Genomic DNA, 24,066 nt, shown 5'->3' on the forward strand with positions numbered 1-24,066 from the left:
ACATCCTGTTAAGTGTTATGATAGTCCACTCAGTGCATGTGTGGTGCTACTTCATGGGATTCTTGATAAATGTACTGCTATTAGGAAAAATAATATTTAAAATATCGTAGTTTGGAAAATAATTCCAATTCTACGGCACTTTTGAACATGTAGGATAACACGTAGGATGAGATATGAAAACCCATTCCCTCTTTCCATTTCCCTTCCCATTTTCTTCTATGCATCAAAACTCCTCTGCCCGAAAACCCATTATCCTGCACGCTGATCATGGGGTGGAGATCCTTACCTCAACACCAATAGGAAGGAAGTGAAGTGCAGATCTGAGAAACCATTGCCCCCGGTGTTTTCTGTAAGTTTTGTGGTTATATTTGGTGGTGTGGTTGTGTTTGGTCACTAAGAAAGTGTGGGAAAGTTGTAAAAAAAATAAAGTTTTCGTTTTTTTTTACAATGAAACTGAGTAGACTAAAAATAATGGAGAAAGTTTTAATTTTTTTTGTGGTTCAGCTTGTTGTGATTCTATTTGGTTGCCAAGAAAGTGTGGGAAAGTTGGAAAAAAAAAATTCCTAATATTTCCTACCAGTCCAGCCCGCGCACAGGATACAAAATCTATCCATTTTTTTTTTTTTTTTTTTTTTATAAAAAAACTTAAGCTATTTGGTAATCTGATCATGATTTGAGGGGAAAGGTTGTGTTTTTCAGCCTAGCTAAAAAATCGTGGATTTAGGGTTTGTGAAATTTAAATCCAATGGCACAAAAGCAAAGAGACCCCTAGAACAGATCCAGAAAGCACGGAGCAAAAAAAAAAAAAAAAACATTTTTTTGTTTGTTTTTCTAGGGGGTTTTGCATGGACTTTCTCAGAAATCAAAGGAGGATGAATTTTCCCGGAAAACGAATGGGGGATGGATTTTCTTGGGAATCAAACGGGGATTGCAAAAACTTGGGAATCAAACGGGGTTGCAACAAAATAAAAAAATAATAACCTGATTAGATTAGTACTTGCAATAATTGAAATTCAAATTCAAATTGAAATTCAAATTCAAATTTAAATTCAAGGAGATTCTTCATTTTTTATTTGTTAAAATAAAAAATACTATCTTTTTATTTGTTAAAATTAAAAATAAATAAGAAATATTTTTATTTGTTTCATTGCTCTCAACTGTTGCAAGAAGGTATGTTGATCTTTAATAGGCAATCCACATACATAAGTTGAGGAAATATTTTTATTTCTATAAGAATCCTTGGTTGTCTTGTTTAATAATTTATTCATTTTTTATCTTTATTTCTATATGAATCCTTGGTTGTCCAGTTGAAGGAATAAAGTGGTGTGGGTATCCATGATACGGTTTAGGTTTGGATAAGATTGAATTTGTTTTTATCTGGTTAGATTGATATCCATACGGATATAGTGAAAATTAGACTAAACTCCAAGGTAAACGAAATCAGTTACATGTTTGGATAAATTTTTGATATATTAATAATATTAAAAACATGATGAATAAAATTATGATATATTTTTACTAATTGAAAATTTTTCATTCAATTATAAAATAGTTATAATTAATTTGTTATTTAAAGTGTTTTTTTAATATTGTATTTATATCCTAACTTTTGATATATATTTCTTTAGTGCATATCATTTATCATGGGACAAGTTTGTCCTAGTGGAGTTGGGATACATGTTAAACCATTTGTTGGGGGGTTCGAATCCCCCAACCGTGGCAAAAAAAAAAAGTTCAATTTTGTATGCATAAAAACAATAAATTTGATAAGTGTACATTGATTCTTAAATGATATAAAATATTATTTGATGATAATAATATGAAATGTGATTATAACATGTTTAATTTTAAAATCTATTTAATATTAAAAAATTATGATATTTTATAAAATAAATTATGATAAATATATAAATTTTTAATATATTAATAATATTAAAAACACTATGAATAAAATTATAATATATTTTTACTAATCAATTAAATGAAAAATTTTCATTCAATTATAAAATAGTTATAATTAATTTTTTATTTAAAGTGTTTTTTTAATATTGTATTTATATTCTAAGTTTTGATATATATTTCTTTAGTGCATATTATATGTCATGGGGCAAGTTTGCCCTAGTGGAGTTGGGGATGCATGTTGAACCTTTTGTTGGGGGTTCGAATCCCCCAAGTGGTAAAAAAAAAGCTCAATTGTGTATGTACATTTTAATAAAAATTATAAATTTGATAAGTGTACATTGATTATATAAAATATTATTTGATGATAATATTGTGAAATGTGATTATAACATGTTTAATTTTAAAATCTATTTAAAAAAATTATGATATATTATAAAATAAATGATGATAAATATATAAAATTTTAATATATTAATAATATTAAAAACACTATAAATACTAATCAATTAAATGAAAATTTTTCATTGAATTATAAAATAGTTATAATTAATTTTTTATTTAAAGTGTTTTTTTAATATTGTATTTATATTTTAACTTTTGATATATATTTCTTCAGTGCATGTTATATGTTATGGGGCAAGTTTGCCCTAGTGGAGTTAGGGATGCATGTTGAACCTTTTGTCGGGGGTTGGAATCCCCCAAGTGGTAAAAAAAATGTTTAATTTTGTATGTACATGTTAATAAAAACTATAAATTTGATAAGTGTACATTGATTATATAAAATATTATTTGAAAATAATATTGTGAAATGTGATTATAACATGTTTAATTTTAAAATCTATTTAAAAAAATTATGATATATTATAAAATAAATGATGATAAATTTATAAAATTATAATATATTAATAATATTAAAAACACTATGAATAAAATTATGATATATTTTTACTAATCAATTAAATGAAAATTTTTCATTGAATTATAAAATAGTTATAATTAATTTTTTATTTAAAGTGTTTTTTAATATTGTATTTATATTCTAACTTTTGATATATATTTCTTTATTGCATATTATATATCATGGGTCAAGTTTGCCCTAGTGGAGCTAGGGGATGCATGTTGAACCTTTTGTTGGGGGTTCGAATCCCCCCAACAGTGGTAAAAAAAAAAACTCAATTTTGTATATACATGTTAATAAAAACTATAAATTTGATAAGTGAATATTGATTATATAAAATATTATTTGATGATAAATATATAAAATTTTAATATATTAATAATAGTAAAAACACTATGAATAAAATTATGATATATTTTTACTAATCAATTAAATGAAAATTTTTCATTCAATTATAAAATAATTATAATTAGTTTTTTATTTAAAGTGTTTTTTTAATATCGTATTTATATTATAACTTTTGATATATATTTCTTTAGTGCATATTATATGTCATCGGGTAAGTTTGCCCTAGTGGAGCTAGGGATGCATGTTGAACCTTTTGTTGGGGGTTCGAATCCCCCTAAGTGGCAAAAAAAAGCTCAATTTTGTATGTACATTTTAATAAAAACTATAAATTCGATAAGAGTATTGATTATTAAATTATATAAAATACATTAAATTGAATATGATAAATTAAAATAAATTTAATTTGATTTAGTCTTATATATATTTTATTTGATTCTTTTTAGGTACATCAATGGAAAGTTTGCTTACAATTGTGTGTTATAAAGATGGTGAAATAATTGATGGGCCAAATGGGGTGTGTTACAATTGTCCTCCTAAAAAAGGTGTCTTAGTGAACAATTTGATCAAATATGATGAGTTGGAAGATAAGTTGTGTCATGTTATGTCGATCGATTGTGCTCATACCATGTTATCCATGATATTTCGGTATCCAATTCTTATGTCGATTGGAAATGGAAACATTAACTATATACAAATTACCAATTAAAGATGATGATGATGTAAGGTTAATGTTTCATGTTGTAGCATAAATCCCACCATCGAATACTATTGAAATGTATTTGCAGACACGTCCAAGGGATCATTCATTTGAGTTAAGTCCATCATTTGATCAAGAAATTATGGGTCATGATGTGGAAATACCAGCAAAGGGGAATTTGGCAATGCAGATTGATGAAATGGATGAGAATTTAGCACACAATGAAGAAATGAGGGGGAATTTGGCAGTAGTAACTCAGTCAGTTATGGGAGCGACAAACAACTATGTTGACATCCCATTTACAAATGAAAATGATGATGTGGAATTTTATGATGAGGGCGAGATTAATGAGATACATTATGATGATGAACCTCCAACAAATAAGGCTTCTTCAGATGATGGTGAACATATTATGCCTTCCCTAATGTTCAAACAATTGAATTGGGATGCAATAAATAGCATGACTGGATTGTGGAATGAATCCAATGAGTTGTTTAAAGTATTGAGATTTGAGAGTAAAGAAGACTTGCAATATGCTGTAAAACGTTATGCAATATGTCAGAATCAACATTTGGTGGTTTGTGAATCAGAACCACAATTGTGGGCAGTGAGATGTAAGAAGTGGTAGGAAGGATGTAATTGGAGGCTTCGTGCATGTCGTCGTAAAAGCCATGGAATGTTTGAGATAACCAAGTACGCAGGTCCTCATACTTGTGTTTATCCTAAATTATCACAAGACCACTCTCAATTGGACTCTACATTGATTGCAAGAGAGATCCAAAATGTAGTTCAGAGGGATCACACTACCTCTATTGCTACATTACACCAGATAGTGAAGGATAAATTTGGATATGATGTCCATTATAGGAGAATTTGGGAAACTAAGAGAAAAACAATGCTTAGAGTTTTTGGTGATTGGGATGAATCTTATCAAGCATTGCCGAAGTGGATGAACATCCTTCAGCTAACTAATCCTGGAACAAAGATTGTTTGGAAGACAATACCTTTAGGAGGGATTTCTGGGAACGTGCGGTTTATGTGTGTTTTTTGGGCATTTGGGGCAAGTGTTGAAGGGTTCAAGCATTGCAAACCAATTATACAAATTGATGGTACATTCCTATATGGAAAATACATGGGGAAGCTTTTAATTGCTACTTCAATTGATGGAAATGGTCATGTATTCCCCCTTGCGTTTGCAATTGTTGAGGAAGAATCACAGGATAGTTGGTCTTGGTTTCTTATTGCATTGAGGCGTCATGTCACTCAAAGAGAAGGGATATGCTTAATTTCAGATAGCCATGCAGGAATAAATGCTGCTGCTAGAAATCCATCAGTTGGATGGAGCCCCCCTCATGAGCAACATCGATATTGTCTTAGGCATGTAGTGAGTAATTTTAATGACAAATTTAAGAATAAGGTCTTAAAAGAGTTGGCGTATAGAGCTGGATGTCAACATCAACTGCGGAAGTATGAGAGATACATGGAAGAGTTAAAACGATTGGATGAAAAAAGTATGGCTTGGTTTTCAAAGTTAGACACTCAAAAGTGGACTCAAGCATATGATCTAGGCTATCGGTATGGGTGGATGACCACAAATATTGCTGAGTGCATTAATGGGGTGCTTAAAGGAGCGCGAATGTTACCTATCACTGCACTTGTTCAATTAACTTTTTATCGATGTGTGTCATACTTTGAGACTCGTAGAGTAGAGATATATGCTAGAATGGCAGTTGGAGATGTGTACACTGCGTATGCAATTGAAAATTTTCGAAGAGCCGAGGCTAAAGCTAGTGGACACACTGTCACCATTTTCCATCGAATTCATGAAACATTTGAAGTAATTACTGCTCTCCATGGGTTTTATATGGATAAAGGACGTAACAAACAAGTTGTTAAGCTGAATGAAGGTACATGTAGTTGTAATAAGTGGCAATCATTTGGCATTCCATGCTCACATGTGCTAGCTGTTTCTGCTCATATGAGGATTGATAGTTGGCAATTAGTTGAAAAATACTATAGGCTGGATGCCTATGCCAGTTGTTACGGTCCTGAATTTAATCCCATTCCTCATGAATCTTATTGGTCGTATCCTGATTTTCCTATTCTCCACCCTAACCCAACTTCGATGAGGGATAAGGGGCATCCTAGATCATCAAGGATAAGGAATGAAATGGATTTGAAGGAACCAAGTGTTAGGATTCGATGTGGGTTATGTAAAATAGCGGGCTATAATCGTCGCAACTGTCCCACAAAAGATGGAGGGCAATCCTCCAACCCCCTTCCTCATGACAATTAAAGTATAAAAGATTATCCATTTTGATAATATGATATTTTTATGTAATGTCTATAAATTTGTAATCATACTAATGATAACAAGAATTAATGGTTATTTGGTATATGTAGGTATCACCGCACGATGGAGCTGGGACCCTTGGATCCGACAGTTCTACATGAACAGGCCACACACAGGTCATCTGTAGCATGGACAGGTGTTGACTCTAAGGAGCTTCATTGTAGACGACGTGAGGCAATCTTCCATCGCACCAGTGTACTCAATGGGCGTATTATTCCATTGTTGCAGCAGATAGGCTTCTATGGTGTTGCACGCTTAGGATTCATTTCCTTAGATTGGCATCTTATTACTGCATTTGTTGAGAGATGGCGACCTGAGACTCATACCTTCCACTTACCTCAGGGGGAGTGCACGATTACACTACAGGATATTGCCATGTTGATTGGACTACCAATAGATGGAGATGTAGTTACTGGTAGCACATGCTTAGATTGGAGGCGTGTATGTTATTCTCTATTAGGACTCATTCCTGGAGATACAGACATAGATGGCCAGCGCCTTCATCTTACATGGTTGAGTCAGAGCTTCCCTACTTTGGCACCAGATGCTAATGAGGAGTTTATTCAGCGTTATACTAGGGCTTATATCTTACAGCTCATTGGAGGTTTTCTATTTTCAGGAAAGTCTAGCGATAAGGTGCATCTTATGTTTTTACCCCTTCTAGAGGATTTTGAGGTTGCTGGTAGGTATAGTAGGGGTAGTGCCTGTTTAGCCTAGCTTTATCGACAGTTGTGTCGAGCCTCTCATATTGATACACATGATATATCTGGCCCACTGATTTTGCTCCAGTTATGGGTATGGGAGAGGTTCCCATTTATTACACCTCATCGTTTATGTATAGCTCCACATGATGACTAGTTGCCTCCACCTCCATTGGCCATTCAGTATATATTATAAAATTACGACAAATTTTACTATTATGAGGATACATGCATAAACTTAAATTCTAACATTTTTTATTTATTTAATTATGCTTTGTTGTTTTAATTTTATAGGTGGAGAGATGAGTTTCGGACTACTTCGATTAGCATGCACATCTTAGCTCAGTATAGGCACTATCTTGATCGACTTAGAGCAGATCAGGTGATAAAGGTGTGATTCATTTCTTATACTTGTTTCTCTAAACAAATTCTAAACCACTGATTATATCTAACATTTCTTAGGTACAGATTATATGGCAGCCTTATGTTGATGACATGAATGTTGGTCTTCCTGATTATTGTATTGCTGGGAAAGATATATGGTGCACTATCTCACCTTTGATATGTTTCCACATAATTGAATGGCATAGACCTGATCGAGTATTGCGGCAGTTTGGATTTCGTCAAGGGATTCCTTAACCATGTGATAATGAGTTAATCTTACACAAATGTGATTTGAGAGGTAGACATGATGTTGATTGGACTACTCGACATGGAGACTACATTCGACGTTGGAGCTCTAGGCGTGAGCATATTGCTAGAGGCGAGATGGCTATAGGTTCATTGGGATATCATGATCCATACATGGTGTGGTATCGCTCCATTACTTTTCGATTTCTTACTCGGACTGGGTCCTTCCACGAGCTATTGGTAATTTTCATGTTTTATCTTTTTATTAAAGTTTATTTTATTTTTAAAAGAATTTAATTTAACTCTTATTTGACTTACAGACTACCAGCATACACTAGATATATGATATTGCACCTCCAGATGATTTTCGCATTCACAGGCTATGTACTATTGTATTAAAGGCCATACATGAGATGGATTGCTTAGATGCTCCATTTAGTGTTGATGCTACTACACAGCTCCATCCTCCATCAGGAGATGTACGACCTACACGACGAGGGCCTCATACGAGGGAGATTAGGCATACACCAGTTGTTGCCCGAGTGCGACCATCAACTGACATTAGTCCACCACCTCATTAGCAACCGACATCATCCATTACTCGATCAGGAGGTGTACAGACTAGAGGGGGAGGGCCTCATACGAGGAGTAGTCCACCACCTCATCAGCAGCCGATATCACCCATTACTCGATCAAGAGGTGTACGAACTAAAGGGCGAGGGGCTCATACGAGAGGGACTAGGCATACATCTGTTCTTAGAGATGCACCATCGACTAACATTAGCCTGCCACCTATTCAGGAGACTCCTATTACACCTATGGAGGTGCCATCCACTCCACCTGTAGTACCACTTGTTGCATCATCACCACCATCAATAGAGGCTCCATTGGTTCATGAAGAGTTAGTTCATATAGCAAATGATGATCAACAAGGACAAAAGACTAATCGTGGTCGAGGACATGGTCGAGGATGTGGTAGGAGACGTGGTCATGGAGCTCATGGAGGGTTACATGTTAGCCCCATAGAGCCAATAGTGGAGCATGCACATCATAGACGTCCACTACGGAAGAGGAAGGCTCCTTCGTGCGGTACACATTGAGGATGTTACTACATATGACTTATATTTTGGATACTATTAGTATTGTGCATATCATTATTTTGGACAAATACTCAAGATGTATGTTTTTACTTGTTATATTTTGGATTAACTAACTTTTTATTAACTTAAGTTCTATAGTATTCTATCTATTTTGGACTTATTTTACACAAAATAGTATTGTTACTATTTTGGAAAGGTGCTGATTTTGACATTTGGTTTACTTGTTTTCATTGGTTTTGGATTGAATGTCAAAATATTGATTATAATGTATACAGGTGATAAACTTTAAACATTTGGTTGTACAGTAGGTAATACTAATTAAGAGATATATTTTTTTTTTCTTTTGTGGTAGGTGTCTCTTCAAGAGACACCTTCAGCATAAATTCGAAATTTTCTACTGTGTATGGAAATTGTGGAAAGTGTCTCTTGAAGAGACACTTTCAGTATAAAGCGAAAATTTTTAACACAATGAAAATTGTGGAAAGTGTCTCTTGAAGAGATACCTTTAGTATAATTTTATTTTTTGGGAATTGTAGAATGTCCCTTTTCAAAATTCGAAATTTTCATTGAAAAATTGTGGAAAGTGTCTCTTCAAGAGACACTTTCAGTATAAACCCAATTTTTTAAAAATTATGAAAGGCGTCCGAATATAATTCCATTTTTTTTGTAATTATGGAAGGTGTCTCTTGAACAGACACATTCAGCATAAATTCAAAAGTTTCCACTGTTTGAATGGAAATTGTGGAAAGTGTCTTTTGAACAAACACTTTCAGTATAAACCCAATATTTTTAAAATTGTGGAAGGTATCAAGAGACACATTTCACAATTCCCAAAAAATGGAATTATATTGAAGGTGTCTCTTGAAGAGACCTTCCATTATTTTAAAAAAATTGAGTTTATACTGAAATTAAAGTGTCTCTTGAAGAGACACTTTCCACAATTTTCATACATTGAAGAGAGACATCTTTACCTTTAAAATCATTTCCACAAATTTTAATACATATTGGATTTTGTGGAATTGTGTACGTAAAATGTCTTTTCAAGAGACACCTTTAGTATAAATCTAATTTTTTGGAATTCTAGAAGGTGTCTCTTCAAGAGACACCTTTGACACCTTTTGTATAAATTAAAATTTTTAGGAATTGTAGAGGTGTCTCTTCAAGAGACATCTTTAGCTTTAAAATCAAATTCATAAGACATTCAAATTTGTCAAATTGTGGAAAGTGTCTCTTCAAGAGATACCTTTAATGCATATTGGATTTTTTGCCACGTTAAAAGTGTCTTTGTAAGAGACACTTTTAATGCATATTGGATTTTTTACCCCGTGGAAAGTGTTTTTTCAAGAAACACCTTTAATATAAATCAAATTTTCTAGAATTGTAGAAGGTGTCTCTTCAAGAGACACCTTTAGCTTAAATTTAATTCTTTTATGATTTTGAAAATTGTGGAAGGTGTCTCTTCAAAAGACACCTTCCACGTGACCAAAACTGCCGTAAATTTATCATTATTTTCACAACTACAATTTTTTAATTATAAATTTTTAAAATTGCCGCAAAAGTTAAAAAAGCCCCTACTTCATGGGCATGGAGACTAGTATAGGTACTAGGGGGCAAGACTTTGGAATAGCATCCCTAGATAAATCTATATATTTAATTTTCTTTCAATAGTAGATTTGTGATCAATGGTTTCTTACCCCTTGGCTTTTACATCCTCATAGTCTCTAGGAGCTAGATTTTGAGAGTGATTTTTATGTAAAAAAATTTGTCTCTTGTACGATTGTGTCTTGATGATGAGTTACACAATATTTCTTATCCAACTGCTTCAATACATGATCAATAGGAAGAAACAAAGATTTAAACATAGGCTTATGCTAATTAGAAAGTTTAAGGCAAGATTCATTATTCATGTAGGAGAAATATTCAGATACATTCCAATCAATCTTGATTCCATACATCAACCAATTTGGCAAGGGTAGTGGTGGATGAACCCCTATCTTTCCAAGATGCCCAAGCCATCTCTCTCATTTTCTTGTTTCTTTCTCTCAGCTCCCTCCCTGTTTGATACTCCATTACTCTCTCACTCTCCTCTTTAACTCAGCTCCACTCACAAACATTCATACACAAGCAAGTGATCTAAATCCGGTCTTGCTTACTCGAAGATTTTGAACCAAAGCCTGACTTAACATTATTGCATGCGTTGGCCAGACTCAACTTAGCTTGACCACGTTAAGGCAAGGGTTCGCCTACTTTTTAGCCCGATCATGACTCAGACAAACTTGAGCTTGACCAAACTATCAGAAAGCCTCATCTAGGATTTTTTTTTTTTTTTGGCTTTAATGGATAATGAAATTAAAATCAAAGTCATAAATTTTCAAGGATAATATTGATACTGAAGGAGTTTTATTAAATATTAAAGAACTTTTTCAATAGGTCAATATTAGTATTGAAGGAAATTTATTAAATATGAAAGAACATCTTGAATAATTCAAATGAGGTTGTACAGGAAGTAGCAGTTTTTTTTATTTTTTTTATTTTTACTTTAATGTTAACCATATTGGAGAATTCTAATTATCTAAAAGTATAATAATTTGATTATAATTCTAAAAAATTAATATATGGAAACTAGATTTGCCAAAACTAGTCTTTCGGTAGCTCCAAATGTCCACCTTCCCACGTCAAATTACTATAGAACATAAAATGGTAGTTCAGTAAAAATCATAAATTTTCTTCTAATTTAATTAGATCACTGATATTAAATACTTTTTAAAATCATTTTTACTTATTTTTGGGTTTTTATTTATTTATTTATTTACGACAGTGCATGAGAAATTGCTCATCACACTAGCTTAATTTTTAACGTCATTTGCTTTTAGGTTATGAAAATTAGTATGTTTGTAAAGTTTGATAATTTGACAATTAAAGTTATATTTTCTATTACTTTTTTTAAAACTTTATATACAAATATAGATGAGGTGTACAAGGAAATAAATAAACCATATTCCTAACATATGGGGAAATTACTAACCCACCACTAAACCATTTAAACCATTCCAAACCTGTCTTGTTAAACAGCACACAAATATCATCTCTTTTCATCACTATTAAGATAAAACAAATGTTATATACACTATGGCAAATTCAATTATTCTACCCTCTTTCTCCTATTCTTAATAATATAAGTTTGAAATAAAGATAAACAAATTTAAAATGAAATAAAGATAAACAAGTTTAAAGTGGATGTTGGAAAGTTTTTCAAATCTTGGGACGAGTTTGAAATGGATTTAATTATTACATTTTCCTGTGCCTCTGCACCCTCTTTATATATATAATTAAATAAAAATTATTCTAATTCATTTTTTTAACACATAAAATAAAAAAGTATTTCTCATAAAATTAAGTTATAAAAAGTTTATAATATTTATTATTTATCAATTATATTTATTTTTAATTTAGTTAAAATTAAAAAAAAAAGAATTGAAAAAACTTGTCTTACCTTGTGTTTATTATTATTATTATTATTATTATTATTTCTTAGAGAGGATGAGCTAATGGATCTAAACAATTGAGGTGGGATGTGGTGGGACGGGACGACTCGCCCGAGCCTACATTGTTGCCATCAACCCATTTCTTTATCAGCCTTATAAGGGTCATTATCCTTTATTCCAGCAGCTTTATAAAGTCTGACAAATATGGGTGATTATCCTTGGAATAAAGTTGATACAAGACCAAGGGTGATTATCCTTTGCCCATCTAACCATTTCTTTTATACCAAAGTCCTTATAATTATCCTTAGAAGACTTTACTTGCCTTTTTTTTTTTTTATCAATTCTTTGTCAAACTATCCTTTGATCATCCATTATCAGCTACTAATTGTATAGAAATATCATGTTATGAAATGTCAATAATATTTGAAAACCAAAATTACTTTTGTTGATGATGAGTTACCCTATGATCTTCTCCTTTGCCATTCATTACCATTCATTAGTTTTAGAAGTGGTTGCGTTTTGAGTCTTTTAATAACTTTTCTTGATGATGAGTTACACAATATTTCTCGTCCAACTGCTCCAATACATTAATAGGTAGAAAGAAAGATTCAAACATAGATTTGTGCTACTTAGAAAGATAAAAGCAAGCGAGATTCAGACACATTCCAATCAATCTTGACTCCAGACATCAGCCAATTTGGCAAGGGCAGTGGTGGATGAACCCCCATCTTTCCAAGCTGCCAAAGCCATCTCTCTTGTCTTCCTGCTTCTTTCTCTCAGCTCCCTCCCCTCTTCACACTCCATCAACTCTCTCACTCTCCTCTCCACCTCAGCTCCGCTCACAAACATATCCTCATCCCTCTGCTCCACTCCAATAGCCATCTTCATGACCTCCACCAGAGCTGCTTTATTCATATGCTGCTCAGCATATAGAGGCCAGGCCACCATTGGAACCCCTGCGACCACTGCCTCCAATACTGAGTTCCACCCGCAATGAGTTACAAATCCTCCCACAGATGGGTGATTCAGCACCGCCACCTGCGGCGCCCATGACTTCACCACCATTCCCCTATCTTTGGTTCTTTCCAGGAACCCCTCTGGCATTAGAGCATCCAAATCAACATCGGCCGTCACTGCAATCTGCTTGCTTTTGTCGTTGGATGGTGGGTTCTTCACCACCCACAAGAATCTCTTGCCACTTCTTTCCAGTCCATTAGCTATCTCCTTCACCTGAGCGGGCGAGAACGTTCCGTTGCTCCCGAAGCACAAGAAGACAACACTCTGACTTGGCTGTGTGTCAAGCCAGGACAAGCAACCATGGCGAGCTACACTACCAGCAATATTGCTTTCATCTTCACCAGTTTCCGCAATCAAAGGGCCGATGCAGTAAACTGGCGGAGTTTGCCCATTGGGAACACATGTCCCCTCCCTGATTGTCTTAACGGCTATTGGCTCAAGATCATGGAAAGTATTTATCAAAAGTCCATCGGATTTTGGCAAAAGCTCTGAGAAGTATAGCATATCATCATAGGCGGGGTCGTCTCGGTTGAGCCATGCTTCAAGCACTCGAGTGGCTTGTAGTGGAGGCAACCCAGGAAAGTGTAAAAATGTAGTGGGCATGTCCTTGAAGCTCTTATTGCTGCTCTCATACTGTTTGTGAATTGTCGGAAAGTAAAGGACAGCCGCAACAACAGAAGCACCGGTGGTGAGGAAGTGGTAAGTGGGAATTCCAAGGTCACGAGCAACAGGAAGAGCTGAAGCGCAAAAGTAGTCGATGATGAAGGCCCGAACGGTGGAAGTTTTGGAGAGTTGCTGGAGAGCATGGAGGACATTAGAGGCACTGAGACGGAAGAACTCAGAGAAGACAGCGACGATATTGCAAGTGGAAGAAGAGGTGTCAACCGATAGATAGGGGAAGCGGTGGAAAGAGATGGAAGGATTGGTTTGGGAGATGTGGTCAATGTAAGAGGTGGTGGCCGGGGTGTCAAAAGGACCAGTAGAGAGTAGAATGATGATGGAGAATCTGTGGGAGTAACGGCGAAGGATGAGCTTGCCTAGCTCTATCATGGACACCACATGGCCCATGCCTGGACCTGGATACAGGACTATTGCATCATCCATTGTTGCTCAGTGTTGGATCTCTGGATTGGACAAGCTCAGAATGAGAACTTTCAGGTCTCCTCAATGTGCTCAGTCAAAAAAATATCGCAATAGCGCATTATTGAAGGTCTGCATCAAAGTACGCGCCCACATATTTTTCCCATGGCTGTCAACATCTCCATTAAATTATTTGTCCCTTTTTAACTTTTGCAACAATTTAAAAAAATAATTATTAAAAAAGAGTAAGTGTAAAAATATTGATTATTAAAAAATGATAATTGAAAACATAATGATATATCTACACTTTCTGTCACATGGAAGGTGTTTTTTAAAAGACATCTTTTATAATTTTTAAAATTATGATACATATTTAAAATAATTGAATTTAAGTTAATTTAGAAAATTAGATTTATATTAAAGGTGTCTCTTGAAAAAGACACTTTTCATAATTCCATAAAATTCAATATTTATTAAAGGTGTCTTTTCAAGAAACACCTTTGTGGACCCGCATTTTTCATGTGCGTCCCCACTCGATCGGCGAGACTCGCTTTTTATTTGTGAAAAATTAATTTTAGAAAAAGTTGGAGTCACTACCTATTTTATTTTTATTTTAAAGGGAAAATAAAACAAAAAAGAAAAACCCTAAAGAGTGACTCCATAGTTTTGGAAAAAACATGTCTTTGAGAAGCCCGAGTCTAAGTCCGGGGATCAGGTTACTTATTGGGAAGATACCTCTAAGAGGTAGCACCCCTCTAAGCCCTATAAAGGTCTCTACTGACAAAGTCAAGGGAAGTGTGGTCATTAATCAGTTAATTATAGGTACCTAAATAGGCTAGGTGATTTTAGAGAGTGGCATGCCAAACACAATCAAATTGCAATAAAGGAGAGTTAGGGTGCGTACTTGAACTGCTCTTCAAGCGCTATCATAAAACATAAAAGTTAGTGTAGAAATGTAGCACACAACATTTGTTTTATTCAAGCAAATCAAGACATCCAAGAATCATGTCAAATATGGATATGGTCATCAATGACATACAAGTCCATAGAGTTCTAAAAAAAATAGATGAGAAGAGAGCGTACCTGAATAGCAAGCTAGTACTTCTCTATGGGAAACAAGAGCATCTCAACAATAAATACGAAACAAACTCATGTATATCATCAAGAAGAATAAAAAAATCAACATATCAAGCAAACAATATTGAAGAAAGTATCATGAATGTCAGGCCCCCACCAAAGCCTTAATTAATTTCGCATGAGTTGGTTCTATGAATTCCATTGTTTGGAATCATAAAATTTTATTCATGCTTATTGAAAATCAAGAAAACACAAAAATAGTTAAAAATCAAATAAAACATTGAAAGTGCATACCCGAAGGAAAGTGGCAGCAAATAGCATGCTAAAATTTGGATTTTATGCCTAGAAACTCCTAAGGAACTTTAATGAAAACCAAAGTCATTTTGATAAAAAAAAAAAAAAAAAGGTTTTGAAATCCAGATTTAAGATGTATAAGATCACAGAATAAAGGAAAAGAAACATTAAGAGGAGTATGATATGTGGCAAGGTGGCCAAGGTGGATTAATGTCTAGGCTGCTTTTGAGACTGAATCACTTGGGTTGCCTGAGGATGCTTCTGTAGATTACTGAAATGGAATTTTGCATTCTTCACAACCTGAGCAAGAACTTGGTGCACTCCGACTGATGTCTTCCAACATTTCTTCTAATTCAGGTTTGGAGAATGATATGAGGTCGTTTGAGTGTAATTAACATCTGAGTTCTGCTTCTATTGTCAACTTGCTCACAGATAATTCTTTTCAACTAAGTGCTCGTGTCTTAATTGATTTTCAGATGTTCAGTTTCCAGAATAACTCCTTATTCTTCAGGCGTATCAAATTGCCCACAATCAGTAATTAACCCTCAGTCAATAGGATTCAGCAGCCTATTTCGCGTGTGTGAAGGTAAATGGGCAGTACGCTAGAGACTTTCTGATGGATCCTGTATTTCGGGACTTTCGAGTGTGGCTGCCAAGAAGACACCTAGCTCCACCATCCTCTTGTTCCTCCTGAAGGCTTCTTCTCTGTTCTATGAGGACCATTACATGAAAAGCGCAAAGTTGGATGATCTGCTCATTACTGATATCTTTTGGAGTTGTTAAGAAATTCTTGAGTAGTTAATGGTTGAATGACAATTTGGCCTATTCCATCTTGAAGCTCTCTTGAAATAGACAAGCTGACTGAGTTATCTACACCTGAGCAGCTCCCCTCATCCAGATTTGAATTGCTATCCGGAAGCTGATCTCCACCCTCTATGAAAGGTAAAAATGACTGAAAGTTAACAGAACCATTCCAGTGGTTCTGCAGGATTTGAAGAAGATCATCAAAAGCATAAGTATAATGGACAAAAATTGATTATTTCAACTCTTTAGTAACTCCAAGCTCATGGTTTTGATCTCCTATTGCTCCGTCACCAATCATCTCATCTCGATTTCAAATTCATTCTTTAACTGTAGATTTTACTTTCTTTGCGGGCTTAGAACTCACCAGTTACAAATTAGCAATATGAAATTGGATCTAGAAGCAAACAGTCACATGAATATGGTTTTCTCTGACTTATGGTATTGATTCTATATTATTTTCCCCCTCATCCTTCTCTTCTATAGGTTCAGTTAGAGGCAATTTGCATTCAATAGTCTCTAAAATTGGAATTAGAAATCCTTGACTTCCAACTATCTCCTCAGAAGGCTTGAAATTGACATGTCCATCAACTGTTGGATTCTCGTCACCCAAATACATCAATTCACATCTAATAGCCACTGGAAACTACAGAAATATCAGTGTTCCTAGACGGGTCTTCCCATGCAAAACATATATCCTTCCAACTTCAGCTTCTATGCCTTTGCCGTTACGCAAACAAAACTATTTCTTAGCTTCAGCCGGAGGAGCTGGAATTCTGGAACTTCGCGATCTGGATGGCTCAAATTCTCAGAAAATATGTCAAATGCATCCACAGCCTTCTCTGATTCAATCAGCTGATTCATCAGATCCTAGTTTATTTTCATCGCTTCAGTCAACTTCTGCCGACTCTAGAGGTCCCAATATTCTGCTATCAGTGGCTTGCTTATCAATTCCCTGCATGTATGCTTTCCTTGCTTGTCAAGTGAATGCTTGATGGTTCTGATTCGTGCCCAATTGGTGTCTCAGTTGATTTGTGTCCAGCTGGTGCTCCTTGATTAAGGGAGTAATCAACAAAATTTATAACCTATTACACCATATACTAGGGTAGCAAAGACAAAGCTACTATAGCATAGTGGCTCTAGGATCGTTCACTGGGATGGGTTTTCACTTTGCAAATGATATTAATTCAAAGCTGAATTGGTGCCTTTTCATTTCAAGGTTAGCTTTAAAAGAAAACATAAAGATGTTTGAATGAAAAAGGATTGGTTTTAAGCTAACCAAAAATAGTAACTGATTTTACTTACAAAGAAAAGTGTTTCTTGGAGTTTCATCACTAGGCTCAGATTCCTCATACAAAAATGGAGTTCCGGTCACTTGTTTCTTTTCCTCGCATTAGAGAATTAACATATAGTTCCTTCTCCAACCGGTGTTGTATAGATGCTTCCCTTTAATGGGTTCAAACACTAAATCCCTCTCACTGATGCATCTTGCAATGGCTCATACCTCTCACCTAGCACTTGTCATTCAAGGTGATCTTTAACCTTGGATTACCCGTCAAAAGCTCGCAAAAGATAACTAATGGATGTCTCCTTGGAGTCCAAAAGCTTACCAAGTGTTGGCAATTCTAGAAAATCCTACCTTCAAGTCACCTCCCAGAGGCTCGCAAGGGGTAAACTAGTGAATCTCCATGGACGGAGATCACTTGTCTTACCAAGTGTTGGCCCAGGTGATTTAAAGGCGTTTTAAGTTAACTAAAAAGATAAAAACCATTAACGGGTCACACTTTCTCTTCATTAAAAACTAAAACAACAAAACTTTCAATTTATGCATGTGGAAACTTACCCGGCTTTCTTCACTCCAAGAGACAAAGAGCCTAGCCTCTCATCCTCTGAGAAAAAATCTTCAGAGTTTGATTGGCTAGAAAGAAAACTAACGAGAAAACAAGAATATATATGAAAAGCAGAGCAAGTGCTCTGTATTTTACTTCCTTGCAAATTTGTACAAAGGATGCTTTGTAACCACCTCCTCCGAGAGTCTCCCTGAGAGTTTATATAGGAAGGTAATTTACCCTTCCTTGGATACTTCCTAACTAAGGAATTACATGAGTGGCTGAATACAAGGAGAAAATGGAAATTTAGACACAAAAATATCAGAAGAAAAGATCTAAAAGAGTCGGTGCACAACTATCGGGAAGCTTCAGGACCATTGCACTGTGCAAAATGAGGTCTGCGAGATTTCGCAGATGTACAAAAAGGGCTACGAAATCATTTCGCAGCAAATGGCTGATTCCACACCGCTGGGAAATTAGCTTTCATCTTGTGGTGTTTGGCCTCCATCGCGTCGTGAAACTTCAGGAGGAATTCCAAAGCACTGTGCAAAAAGGCTGTGAAATATCTTGCAACAAAAGGGTGATTTCGCAGCACTTTGCAAAATCTTCCTTCAGCTTAGAGTGATCGGCTTCCAACGGCTGTAACTTCCTCACTTCGACTCCAAATTGCGCACCGTTTGAAGCATTGGATTGTTGACTTCCTAAGCTTTGAAATGGTATATAGCATGTAGAAAATGGACTTCGGAAAGTGCTCCAAAAGTGCAAAGGAAGACTGCAGCTGTTGTCCTCTGTTTTCTTCACTCTGTTTTTCCTCTCTCCTTGCTTCTCTCCTTTGTTCTTTCCATGCATACTTTGAACGACTTTGGCAAAGGGCTATGGAGCTCCAAAGCTTGGTTCTTCATGAATTTGAGCTCTTCATTGCTTTGCCATGGATTCCAAATAACTCTCCTCAATCTCATATTGCTTTGGTGATCAAAAAGCTATCAAAAACACCAAAACTTACACAATTTGATTAGAATTGATTGCAAGGGTCCTTAACATGTTAATTGGGTTAAAAGGCAATAACTACTACTCAAAAGTGGTTAAAAGAGTTAATTACAAGCTATGAAATAACACTTTTTGAGTAGTAATCAGGTTCTTCTGCTTTTGTGGATCCCTAGAGTTTGAAAATCATTCCGCAATCTGAAATTCTACTTCATTTTTAATGTTTTTATCTTCTTCACTCAAGGTGTTCTCTGAGTCGCCTCCGATTGCAAGATTCGAAGGGGTAAAAAAAAGATCGGACTGGTTTGGTCAGGGAGAGGAGCAGGTTTTTGAGACCAGTTCGCAGATTCCAATCTAGCAAGATAGTCAACAGAAAAAAAAAAACTTGGATCCGCCTGGAGAGGTTATTGTGATACTGCCACTATCAGAACTTGTATTTGTTACTGCTTTCAAAATGGCAGCCAATGCAATAGAATTAAATAATTCTTTTCTATCTCCTTCTTCATCAGTGTCCACTTCTTCATCTGAATCACTTATAATTTGACCACCAATTCTCTGTGAATGATCACGAGAACTCTCTGCACTGGAGTGAGAACCTCCACCTAATACTTGCTTCAATTCCTTCAAGAAGTGTTTGGCAGCTTCAAAACCTTCAAGAACCATACCTTTAAACTCTTCATCTGTAACTGAGCCTTCAATCTCACTTTCTTTATCATCTTCATCTGAGTAATGATTGGTTTCATCTAGTTTTATTGTTGTGTTTAAAACTGGACTGAGATCTGCAAATTCAAGTGACTCTGATTTGCCAGAGACCGCATTTTCCAGTTCAGCGCCCTATGCATTAACATGTGTAAGTCTGTTTTCTGACTGTTTTGACTCAAGTGTTAGGTTCTCTATGGTAGATTCAGCGTCATTTTCCACTGCCTGGTCTCCATTGCCAACAGCTTCTTTCCCTCTATGCACAAATTGTACTCCATCAGCAACTACCTTTATAATATGCTTCTTCTTTGTGACTTCAGAATCAGCTTCTGGCTTGGTTTTTGTTTATTGTTTTTCCTCATTATTACTCAGATCAGCAGTTTCGCTTTTATCTGTACAGGCATCCCCTTTAGTACCATCCTGGTTATCAACTATAACAGTATCACGGACAACAGCACCAACATTTAGTTCTTGATCTTTCTCCACACCACCACCAGTTTTCTCTAAATTGAAAGTTCCTAAATCTGAGTCAAAATCATCATTACTGCTATATTTTCTGCTATTCTTAAAGTCATCATCAGTGTTTCCAGAGTCATACGAAAAGCTAGAAATCTTTTCATATAAAGTAATTAATGTCACTTGAAACAGTAGAATACATTGGAAGTTCCAACTCCTCAGTCGTGTCAGCAAGATTCAATTCAGAAATATGCACACACCTTGATAAGTCTGATTTCCGAGGCACAAAGTAGCAGCTGGAATTTTTTATATTGGCAACATGTATCCTTCTTTAAATATAAGTGATTGGGAATAACCACAAAATTTAGCTGTTCAATTACCATACAAAAATGTCTTGGAAATCTCTCTTCACGTGCCTTTTGTAGAAAATTAAGTATCAACAAGTAATGTGCATTATGGTTCCAAGGTTCTCTATGTAACCATTTCTGCAGTTGTGGTATTGCCTCTGGCACAATTTCGTTCTCTTGAAAGCCCACATGATCTAGTAATTCTGAAGCAAAGGATAACATGGGTTCTTGCTCTGAACAAAAGACTACATCTTTTATGACCAGTATGAAATCAGCAACAGGTAAGAACTCTACTTGATGTGCAACATAAATCACTACCTTCGAACCCAAGAGACACAGCAAATATTCCTTAAAGAAATTGGTTCCTGCACGAGCATCCACAACACTATAACTGTCTGATCACCAAATGAGAGAACCTCCAGATTCTTTTTCAAGGAATATGCATCAAGAACCCTTTCATACCTTTCTTTGTCCATCTTCTTATTAAACAAGATGTTCTCTTCTATTTTACCATTCTGTATCTAAGGAGATTGAGTAACATAGGCCTTTTGTTCCATTTCCAATTGAGTCTCATATTGGATTCTTGAATAATATCACTGGGAGCACAACAATATCCTCGAGACATTCTCATCTTATGGCCAGCTGTGCTAAAAGTTATGGAGATAGGTTTCTGTGCTCTGAAACCTGAATTTCTAAAGTGCCAATCCTATATATAGCAGAAACAGTGAAACTGGAAGTGTCATGATCCACAACATCAAAATCATGCAGGATGAACTACTGCAATGAAGCAATCTTGCTGACCTGTTTCTCATTTTGACTCACATTACCATTCCCTCTACCATTGGTATTGAAAATTGAGCGTGTAATCTTTACAAAGGCAGTAGATAACACACTGGAAAAATGATCATAGTCAGAAAGGTAAGCTTCCACCTCTTTAAAACCTGTCTCCCCAACCCTCAATGAATGTTTCAGGCCTGGTTTCTCAAGGATCTCCCTTGGTACATCCAAGGCAGGGATACCTTTTTGCGGAAAGTATACACAAACCTTTGATGATGCTTCGTTTAATTTATTGGCTATAAAGCCAATGAATTTCCTATTTTCATCCACCGTAGTTCAAATAAGAGATACTTGCTCATCGTATACATGAATATTTCTGTTCAGTAAATGAGAAAGTATGGTAATCTTGGCTTCAGAATTTACCATATCCAATGCTCCCACATTCATAACTAAAGGGATCTTCTTCTCTATCATGGCGTTAAAACAGAACCATCACAGGCCATGACACTTCCAACTACATAATCTGCAATCCCTGTTGTTGTGATGCCCAAAACTCCCTGTATAAATCCCCCATCTGACAAGATCCTCCACTATTTCAATTAGGTTCTTCAGAATATCACCATAAAACTGATCATCAAATTAAGAAGCTAGAACATGTGCAGATCCCCATCATAAGACACAGAAACCAATGCATCAAGGTTCTCACCAGGAAAACGGATACAAGAGTAGCAAGATGTAAGTATGGAAATACTAGAGATATATTCATAGTATAAATCCATAACATCCGATTCAGAAAGTCGTGAAGAGCTCTTAGAAACGGTAGCAACCTCTGCACCCATCTATCCCCAAGCAACCCGTTTTACACAGCTTTTATCAAGTTCCCACCTTTCTCAGAATGCTCATGGTCTCCATATCCGAGAATACCAAGGTAAAGAAAGGGAAGAAACATAGATACAGAAGCACACAGAAAGACCAAGAAAGAAAAGAAAAGAAAACAGGGGAAAAGAAGATAGTCGGTGGGTATTTTGAAGCCAGATTGGGACATAAATGGGGACAAGACCCATAGCATCAAATTCAAAGGTAAACCTATATTCAGATTGCTTTCAAATGGAACCAAAGACATTAAAAGGAATATTAAAATAGCATAAACATGCAAGCAAATCAGTCTCAACTAATCAAATTGTGGCCCTTGCGTCCACACCAAACAACAAGAATGAATCTTCAGAAAACTAAGAAGTCAGGAAAGATTGAAACTAAATGGTGATATAGCAAAAATCTGGAAACATACCTGCAAGTTCTTCTCTCCAATTGCTTGGTTCCAGGCTGCTGCACCTTTTCCCGACTGAGAAATCTGCTCCCCAAACCTTTTTCCGTCCACCAATCTTCTCCCTCTCTGATTGCTTGGTTCTAGGCTGCTGCACCTTTTCCCGACTGAGAAATCTTCTCCCACAATCCAAAAAAGCTTTCCCCTTTCCTTCCTCTCTCACGTATATATATTACCCCCTAAAACCTAAATCTCCCTAAAAAAAGGCAAATTCCCCTATTTTCTCTCTTCTTTTCTCCTTATCCTTTTTTAAATCTTCCAATTCAAAAGCAATCTTCCCAATTTCAAATTCCTCTCCAAAAACCTTCCAAGGAGAGTCTCACCTTCCTTAAACTCCAATAGTAAGTTTCCTTGCAAAAAAAACGCGGAATTTTTGAAGTTAAATAATTGAATGAATAGATAAGTAAGTAAATAAATTAGGAAAACGGTAAAAATAAATAAATAAACAAACAAAAATAAATAATAAATAAATAAATAAGTTAAGGAAAATAATATAAAGAGGAAGATAACCAATAAAAAGTGAATGATAATCATAAAACTAAAACTAAAAAATAAAATAAAATAAAATAAAAATAAACCAATAAACAAAAGTCGAGCCCAAAAGTCATGTAACCATGCAAGTCATACAAGTCACACTAAAAATGTCCAAAGGGGCCAAGTGTGCCTAAACGGCCTATGATGAGACTAAGTGGGCCTAGGGTGGTGCCTAATGGGCCAAGTGTATCTAAAAGCTATCCTAAAAAAAAAAACAAGAAAAGCCTAAGTCTAAATTAGGGTTGCCAAGGGTCACAATAAGGGATCAAATAATCCCTCAACCAAAGTCTCCGAGGTGACTCAAAAAAAGGTAAGTGGTATGAGTAGCCATGGGCCACCAAGGAACTATTGTGAAGCATTGAAAACGAATTTTAAAGACATGTACTAAAGGGACAAAATTGAGGGTCTACAAATATGCCCCTCTTCGGTATAGATCACGAGTGTAGAGAATGTGAGTAGAAACGCGAGTAATGAGCGAAATGAAGTGAACTATACTGAAGAATTAAATGACCAAAGATTTTGTCTTAGCACATGGCGAGAGTAAGGTCGGAACATGAGTCTGCAACGACAAGGATGGAACAACTCTACGTGGGGGAATGACAATAAAGAGAGAAAGTATGTGATGAGTAGCGCAAAGATGGAAAGAGATGAAAATGATGACTCAAAGTTATGGATGAGATGAATAACTCTAGATCATGGACAAGATGAACGACACTGGGTCAAAAAATAGGAC

At 35.4% G+C, this 24,066-nt stretch overlaps 2 protein-coding genes across 3 annotated transcripts; one reads left to right on the plus strand and one right to left on the minus strand.

Annotated features, from left to right (window-relative positions):
* The first annotated feature begins 3,987 nt into the window (after positions 1-3,987).
* LOC117905721 lies at positions 3,988-6,141 on the plus strand. Its single transcript, XM_034818602.1, has 2 exons — positions 3,988-4,459; positions 4,583-6,141. The coding sequence occupies exons 1-2, from the start codon at positions 3,988-3,990 to the stop codon at positions 6,139-6,141; spliced, it is 2,031 nt and encodes a 676-aa protein (XP_034674493.1).
* Positions 6,142-12,640: 6,499 nt separating this feature from the next.
* Positions 12,641-22,924, minus strand: LOC117905933 (UDP-glycosyltransferase 88F4-like). 2 transcript variants are annotated; one of them, XM_034818818.1, is made up of 2 exons: positions 22,764-22,924; positions 12,641-14,255 (listed from the first exon to the last, which is right to left on the minus strand). In XM_034818818.1, exon 2 carries the CDS (start codon positions 14,233-14,235, stop codon positions 12,784-12,786), a length of 1,452 nt encoding a protein of 483 aa, XP_034674709.1. In that variant the 5' UTR covers positions 14,236-14,255; positions 22,764-22,924; the 3' UTR covers positions 12,641-12,783. The 2 variants fall into 2 exon arrangements, 1 of the variants encoding a protein (XP_034674709.1); XR_004649749.1 differs by lacking the exon at positions 12,641-14,255 and adding an exon at positions 19,156-19,192.
* Positions 22,925-24,066: the final 1,142 nt, after the last annotated feature.

This window comes from Vitis riparia, chromosome 18, assembly GCF_004353265.1.
Source record: "Vitis riparia cultivar Riparia Gloire de Montpellier isolate 1030 chromosome 18, EGFV_Vit.rip_1.0, whole genome shotgun sequence".
Lineage (NCBI taxonomy): Eukaryota > Viridiplantae > Streptophyta > Magnoliopsida > Vitales > Vitaceae > Vitis > Vitis riparia.